We start from the raw sequence: 7,919 nt of genomic DNA, 5'->3' as shown, positions 1-7,919 counted from the left end.
TGGGAGGCTTCCAGAGAGCAGGGGTGGGGGGGGCGGTGGGGGTGGGATCCCTTTCTCCGCCTCCACAGACTCCATGTTCAGCATGTCCTGGTCTTCATCCTCCCCCAGATCTGAGAAGTCCAGGTCCCCAATGCAGAGCCTGGGTACACGGGCAGGGAGCTCCCACACAGGCTCAGCCTTGGGGCTTGGTGGGGCCAATGGCTCCCTGGGCTCTGGCTCAAGGCTCTGCTGGGCACACAGCAGGATTCGGGGGGCAGCACTCTGGGGTGTCCTGGGTGCAGGGGTGGGTTCCTGAGAGTACCTTGATTCTCGGGTGTCTAGACAAAGGGAAGCAGCTGTCAGTGTCATGTCTTCTCTAGAGCAACAGGGCAACGTGGGTGGATACTGCCCACCTACCCACTCACCTGGACACCCGTCCATATCATCCGGCATGGCACCGGCCAATGTTTCTGCCCGGCCCTGGGCCAGCGCAGCCTGCTTTTCTGTTTCTGCTGCTGCTACATTCTCCAGGAACCGGGCTCTGGGGGGAGGAACTTGTCAGTGAAGGTGTCTGACATACCCCAGCCCAGGGTGGTGCGCATGCCTTGCTGGGCCCCTGGGCACTGCCCCTACTTGCAGGCACACACAGACACACAGGGAACCGTCCATGCGCTGAGCAGACCAGGACCTGCCAAAGGCCAGTCCCCATTCAGTCTTCCACGTCTGGGGAGGTCGCTACCAACCCAGTACTCCTAGGTCAACAAATGGGAAAACTTTTACGTGACATCTAACTTGCAGTCTTGCTGTTGTTCATGCTCATGCTCACTGTTCTGATTCTACAAGGACCCTTAGAGCAGGGGAAGGGGCTAGCTGTCCCAATGGCCACACCAGGCTGTCCCTCCCTTGGCAGGTCTGGCAGCTTCCAAGAGCCATGACCGATGCCTAGAAAGGGGCCTGGTAAATGACAGGCGCTCAGTTTATGTTGACATAATGAAGGTGATCCCGTCTCTTTTGGCCCCTCCAGTCTCTGCTGGCACTCAGTCTCTGTCCTGCCCTTAGACAGAGGTTGCTCCTCCACCTCCGCACCGCGTAGCACCCTAGGTCCCTCCCAGCACTAATCCTGGGCTGAGGATCCAGAATCGGCTCCAGGTTGGGAATTCACATCCTCATCACTGGTCAAAGCTGTTAAGGTGCCACGGTTAAAGCACAGGGACCTCTATGACCCCAGTGAGCTGTTTTCCAGTGCTTAGTCCTTGGGTATCTGAGGAGGCATAAGTCTGAGAGAGCCCCCCAGCTCTGGTTGCATCAGGCACATGGAACCCCCGCTGGGGGAAGCAATGCTGAAGCCCTGAGCACATGGCAGGCCTGGCAGGCTGGCCTCTGTACTTACTCCAGCCTGGCCTCCCCAGTAGGGACCTGGGGGACAGGTGGGCTCTCAGAGGCCCTGGGTCGGGGGGGATGAGAGGAAGAAATGGTAACTGTGGTGCCTGCTCCACCCCACAGTGCCCAGTTGCTCACACCCACACAGAGCCGGGCAGTGATATCAGGGGTCCCTTCCCAGTCACAATGGGAATAGGAGGGAGTGGGGCAGGCGTGATGCGAGGAAACTGGAAATGGAGAGGAGAGACGGACATGACGCAGGACAGGGTGCAGTAAAAGACAAAGACAGCGAAATGAGAGAGTCACAGACAGTGACAGAGAAACTGAGACAGAAGGGGGTAGAGAGACAGATGACATTGACAATACAGGTGGAATGCCAGAAAGAGATGAAGAAAAGCCGCAGAAGGACGAGGTCCAGTCAGAGCCGAACCCCACCCCCCAGCAGTCACTTACCAAACAGGAGCAGTTTGGTGAAGTCTGGAAAGAAAGAGAAAGCACGCGTTTGGCAGAGAAGTTCGGGCAGAGGAGGCGGAGGGCCCGTGGAAGGGCGCAGAGAGGAGGGACAGATGGAGAGAAGTCTCCCACGACAGCCTCTATCTCCCTACTTACTTGTAGACGCTCCTTTCACAGGAGCTGTCGGATGAGGGCGCCACGGAGACGCTAGGAAAGAGTCTCAAGGTGCTATGGAGGCCAGAGGCAGGGCCCACGGGGCTGGAGGCGGGGCTTGGAGGTGAGGCGGGGCCTACGGGGCAGGAGGTGGGGCTGGTTGGCAGGACCGGGCTGGCAGCGGAGGTGGAGACGACCGGAGAGGCGGGGCCTGTGGAGCTGGAGGTGTGGCCTGTAAGGAGGCGGGGCTATTCCTCGCTGATCCACCCCTCCCCAGGCGCCGAGGTAACTTGTTCTTACCCAGGCTCTGGGGAGCGCACTTCTAGAGATCGGCGGCTCCTCTTGCCCTCCTCTGAGGAAGGTTTTCGGCGGGTGGTGCGCCGCCCACCTGTGACGGCTTCTTCGAGGTCTCCATCCTCCAACCGCAGGGCGTTCTAGCAGAGTTGGGCCCAGAAGGGAGTGGCTGAGGCCCAACTCGATGGAGTGGGGCCCTGGATAATGGCGCCCCCTCTCTTTTCTCCCCTTCAGCCCCTCCTTCCCCTCCTCTCTCCAGCCCTGATGGCCCAGCCCACCTCATAGAGTACAAGTTGGGCTCGCAGGTCGACGTCAGTGCCCGCCTTGCCCAAGTGGTGCTGGACCAGTGCTTCCATGCCCTGCTGCTCCAGTGCATCCGTCACGTCGTAGAAGGAGTCCTGGTCCGGGAGGGCTGCCAGAGTCTGGAGGGTGGGGATAGGAGGGCAAGGCTGAAGCTGATGCGGATCAGAGGACAAGAGACTGAGCGGCCTAGGATGGCCCTGGGTTCCCCCTTGGCTCCCCACATCCCACCTTGTTGATGAGGGTTACAGTGTACACCAGCAGCTCGGGGTCAGTGCCGTTCTTCTCCTCCAGGATGGACACCAAATTGGCCCATGGAGGAGCACCTGCCACCCAGAAAGGGGAGAGTTCACGTGGGAACAAGTAGGAGAGAGGGTTCCCAGCGGTGGAGGGAGGGACAGTCTCTGACCCGTGGTGCTGGCCACAGAGTTGACTGCACGGATGAACAGCGGTGCGTTGCTCTCAGAGTATTCCACGAACACCAGTAGCAGTTTCAGGGCTGTCTTCACCACCAAGCGGGACTGGGGGGAGGGGTCACCACGTGTGAGTGGGGCTGGGGCCAGACCTGTGCTGGCTCCTGGTGGGGAGGAGAAAGGGCTCGGGGGGGCTGGACCCAGAGAGGACAGTCTAAGCAGAAAGAGCCATCTGTAGGACCAGGTGTTGAACTGCCTTTGAGGCTTAGAGGGGCCACAGACCCACTCCATTCCAGCCCACTTTGCTGAGGAAACTAAGGGCCAGAGAGAGGCAGTGGGAAAAGGGTGCGTGGCTGGGTGGAAGGCCACTTACCAGGCTGGCACACAGCGTGTACAGCCACTGCACAGTCTCAGTGTGGGCCACCACCCCCAGCATCCCATCCACAAACAGCATCAGCTGGCCTAGGGCTGGGGACACAGGGACAAGAAGAGGTCAGGAAGGGGTCACTGAAGGCAGGGATCATGGGAGAGGGGTGGGGCTGACCTCGGAGGATGTAGCTCTGGTAGTTGTGGTCAGCAGCGGCGCCCACGCGGGTCAGGCAACTCAGCCCCTCAGAGTGCACGAATTCAGGCACCAGGTCCTTGTCCTCCTGGGGGCACCAAGGGGGGTTTAGTGGGGTGGGGCTCAGCCTGGATGCCCACCCCCGGCCCACCTCTGAGCCTCACCTGGAAGATCTGCTTTAGTGAGAAGAGGGAGCGGCGGAGCTCAGGGCCACTGGAGCCATACAACTTTTCTGCAAGGGGTAGGTGGGCATGGAAATCTCAAGGGGACACAATCACAACTCCCTGACTCTGGGCAACACTTATCACAGTCCAGCAGCTGCCCTGGCCCTGGGAGAAGGGGTCAGGACAGGAATAGGAGGGGAAACACATCCTGCCTCTCATCTGTCCTGTCCACTGTCCAGCACAGGCCTGAAAGAAACTGAGCCAACTGGGAAGCGCGGTGTATGAAGAGGGTATAATTGCTGGATATGCTGATATCCTCACACACTCACCTAAGATGGCATTGACCCTCACGGAGAGCTGGGTTCGCAGGATCAGAGTAGGCTTCCGCCCTTTGCTGGAATCAAGTAGCCCAGTCAGCAGTTCCCAGCCCTTTCCTTGGGGTCCCTCCATCCATGCCAAGGCAGCCAAAGACCTCCCCGCATGCCAACCCTCCCTGGCCTAGCTCCTTCATCACCAGCTGCTTCTCTGAGCCCAGGGGTTGTTCAGATAGGAGGGTTTGCGCAAACACAGGCATCTCAGTTATGTGGGTGAGCCCCCACTCCCATCCCAGGCAGCAGGTAACACTGGCCAGGCCTTGGGATTCCCCTGGCACAGTTCCCCTGGGCAGCAGGAGGTGACCCACAGCCCTGGCTAGAGATCAGGTATCTTGGCCGCTGACCCCTGAGCCAGCCCCTCCAGCATGGCGGCAAGGGTGGGAGCCAGCCTCGCCTTCCTGACCCCATCCGCTCTGACCTGATCTCTTCAAAGAAGCCCTCCAACATCTCCCGCTGCTCTTCCAGGGACAGCTCAGGGTCCAGGTAATATCCAGATGGAGACACTTGCAGAGCACAGTCCTCGAGCTGGGGGCAAAGGGACCAGCTGTCAGGGCTGGGGAAGAGGTGGCAGGAGTACGCATGGAGAGCCCATGACCTCCTACCTCCCCACCCAGGGTACTGGCAGAGGCCTGCACTGCAGCCATGCATTCCCTGAGCAGTCAGTTCTCTTGGGCCTACTCTGTGCAAAACCCAGGCAAAGAGCTTTCTCGTGGCTCACACCTACCCAATTTTTTAGGTTTCTGATTAGATAATGCTTTTGGGGGGCTGTGCCCATGCAGCTTGCAGAATCTTAGTTCCCTGATCAGAGTTTGAACTTGCACTCTCGGTAGTGAAAACCCAGAGTCCTAACCACTGAACCACCAGGGAATTATCAGATAATGCCTTTTTGCAAAGCCTTCTTGGACTCCTCTAGCTGTTGCTATGCAAATCCCTCCAGCCCTCATGTGAAGCCTCCTCTGAGGCCTTCCACATGGCATCAGCACATCCTAGGCACTAGGATCCCTCCCCACTGTGATTACTCTGAGTCCAGGCACCATGTCTGTCTTGTCCATACGACATCTGCAGAGCCTAGCACACACTTGGGGCACAGCAAATGCTCCCTAAATGGTTGTTGAGCCAATGCACATGAATGAGGAAGGGGGATGGAGACAAGATAGGAGGAAGTTCCTGCCTTCAAGGAAGTTCACAGCTCTGTGGGGTGATAAGTTGCAGCCACAAGCATTCAAGTCCAAGGACAAAGTGTTAAGAATGTTGGGAGAAAAAAACAAAAAGAATGCTGGGAGGTGCAAACCCAGCTCGGGGAGGATGAGTGTCACCCCAAGTCAAGATAGTGAGAAGAAGGGCTCCCAGTCCCTCCAGGCCTGAGAGTCTTTGCTCTGTCCCCAAATGGCTACAGTCCCCACAGTTCAATTCAGTTGCTCAGTTGATGCAAAGACTCAGACAGTCCCCACGGTCCTAGCTAAACCTCAGAGGCCTCCAAGAGGCCTATTGAGCACCAGATTTTAGAGTGTAACTCAGTCAGCCTACTGAGGGCTGCCCTGGTGGCTCAGATGATAAAGAATCCACCTACTATACAGGAGACCCGGGTTCAATTCCTGGGTCGGGACGATTCCCTAGAGAAGGAGATGGCAACCCACTACAGTATTCTTGCCTGGAGGATTCCATGGACAGAGGAGCCTGGCAGGCTACAGTCTATGGGGTGGCGAAGAGTTGGACGTGACTGAGCGACTAACACTTTCACTTTCATAGTCAGCCTATAGTGGGTCCCTGGAACCCGAAGTGTAACAAGTAAGTACATGCTCCATCCATGAGTTCACTGCCCATGCCTTCCACCCACCCAAGCCTGGCTCCACACAGTTACCACTGGGACCACCACCACCACCACCAGGCAGGATGCTTGGCCCCTTGAGAAATGCCGGTAGAGAAGCCTAGTGAGGTGACTCCGGAGAGTCTGAGGGCAGCACTGTGCCTCTCCTCGCCACCTCCTCCACAGCACCATGCCAGTGTGCAGGGCTCAGCTAAGTTCTCTTGACTTGAGAGGCCCAGGGAAAGCCCACCTCTGAAGAGGCAGGGCGTCTTCTGGTCTCCATCTTACTGGGCAAGTCAACCTCAACATGTGCCTTGTTGTTCTGTCAGCCCTGCCCTTCTCTGGACCCAGCCCAAGGTTTCCAGCTGCCCTCGGTCCCATGGGGTTAAGGGAGTCCGGCTCCTGCCCCTGTCCTGCCTCCGCTTAGTATTCTTGCTCATGCCTGAGAGCCTGACCCGGCTCCTTCCTGGCAGTTCAGCCTGTAAGGCCCTTGGGTGACACCCCCCCTCCCTGGGTTCCTGCGTGGGACATAGGACATAGGACAAACACTCCAGCCTGTTCTGTCCCACTTCCTGCTTGGCTGCCTGCCCTCCCCTGGGCGCCTTGGGCGGGCCTGGCCTCTCTCCCCTCCCTGGGAGCAGAGTCATCCTCTCCAGGGCCTACTGGGAATGGGCCCTGCGATAGAGAGGCAAGGCCCCAGGGCTGAGGAACTTTGTCTGGGGCCAGCTCAGCTAAGGGCAGTCCCGCGTTTCTCTTGATCCCTCTTCCCACACAGTGACTCAGCAGCCACCTTACTCCCCCCCCAGCCAGGCACAGCCACATCTCCTTCCACTTTGGACTGGAAGACTCTGGGACCCCAAAGCCACAACCCTCGCTCAGAGATCCCTCAAGTCACACACATGTAGAAGAGCTCATTCATTCAAATATTCACGAACCTGGCTAGTTTTAGGTGCTCAGGACACAACAGGGAACAAGCTACTGCCTTTGCCTTCCCTGTCTTCCAACTCTGTTGGGGAGGTAGGCAGGTTTGACTCAGAAAAAGGTCACGAATAAATGTAGAAGCACAGCCTCGGGTGCTGAGAGGAGACTATGAAGGTAAACACTGGAGGGGTGAGCAGAGTATGCCTGGTAGCAGCTCACACACCCAAGTATATGGTCAGGCAGGGTCCACACACACACACACATACACATGCTACTGGCTGTGCACAGGTGAGCACATCCACAGAACATTCTCTTCCCCTCCTGCAGGCCCACATCCAGGCTCTAATTCTGTGAGCTGAGAATGGCCCTTTCCTTTCAGAACCCCTGGGATGCCCACGTCCCTTTGGGGCAGGGTCCTGAAGACTGAATGCTCCAGCACCCCCCGCCTCCTCAGATGAGCCCCTTTCTCTCTGTGATGGTAGCCATGGCTTTTCCAGCCACTTTGCCTATCTTATTCTGCCTAGGCCCCAGCTCTTGGGGGGAGGTCCAGAGCCTCTAGGATGATTCCCCTCCCCTCACTTCTAGCTGTCTGTTCTGGGGAGATGGAGTGGGGGGCGGGGTCAGGCAAGCTGCAAAGAGTGGAGACTTCCTGCCAGCTGGGTGCTGCTTGTCCCTCACAGCCCTGGCCCCTTCCTGGGGTCACCCTTCTGAGCGCCAACCCTCTGGGCCTTGTTTCTCGCACCCTGGGGCTGGGCCAGCCTGGAGGCAGCCCAAACTCTGGTCCCTGCTGACAATGCCTGGGGTCAGCACAGGGTAAGCATAGGCCCATATCTCGGATTGCCTCCAGGCTCTTGTCTTCCTCACTTCTCTGATGTTTGCCTTGGGGTGGAGGCTCCCAGCTCTAGCTCATTTTTCTCTATTTATCTGCTTATTCTTATTGAGGTATTGATTTTACAATATTGTATAAGTTTCAGGTGTACAACGTAGTAGTCCACAATTTGTAAAGATTATGCTTGGGAATTCCTTGGTGGTCCAGTGGTTAGGACTCCAAGCTTTCACTACCAAGGGCCCCAGTTCAGCCACTGGTCATCCCATAAGCCGTGTGGTGCAGCCAAAATA

The 7,919-nt window shown here is 57.7% G+C and overlaps 1 protein-coding gene across 1 annotated transcript in view; it reads right to left on the bottom strand.

Moving 5' to 3' along the window:
- The window catches only part of FHOD1 (formin homology 2 domain containing 1), a 16,600-nt gene that overhangs the window by 3,752 nt on the left and 4,929 nt on the right, over nt 1–7,919 (bottom strand). Inside the window, exons 2-13 of the mRNA XM_010851119.1 lie at nt 4,491–4,597; nt 4,028–4,092; nt 3,699–3,766; nt 3,517–3,622; nt 3,346–3,440; nt 2,969–3,080; nt 2,791–2,885; nt 2,538–2,681; nt 2,266–2,399; nt 1,969–2,184; nt 405–520; nt 2–317 (exon numbers count right to left, since the gene is read on the bottom strand). Of these exons, the coding sequence (XP_010849421.1) occupies nt 2–317; nt 405–520; nt 1,969–2,184; nt 2,266–2,399; nt 2,538–2,681; nt 2,791–2,885; nt 2,969–3,080; nt 3,346–3,440; nt 3,517–3,622; nt 3,699–3,766; nt 4,028–4,092; nt 4,491–4,597 (1,574 nt within the window). The remainder of the gene's footprint in view (nt 1; nt 318–404; nt 521–1,968; nt 2,185–2,265; nt 2,400–2,537; nt 2,682–2,790; nt 2,886–2,968; nt 3,081–3,345; nt 3,441–3,516; nt 3,623–3,698; nt 3,767–4,027; nt 4,093–4,490; nt 4,598–7,919) is intronic.

The sequence above is a fragment of the Bison bison genome, unplaced genomic scaffold (genome assembly GCF_000754665.1).
Source record: "Bison bison bison isolate TAMUID 2011002044 unplaced genomic scaffold, Bison_UMD1.0 scf7180017864297, whole genome shotgun sequence".
In the NCBI taxonomy this organism is placed as follows: Eukaryota; Metazoa; Chordata; class Mammalia; order Artiodactyla; family Bovidae; genus Bison; species Bison bison.
This window is presented reverse-complemented; position numbering and strand designations above follow the sequence as displayed.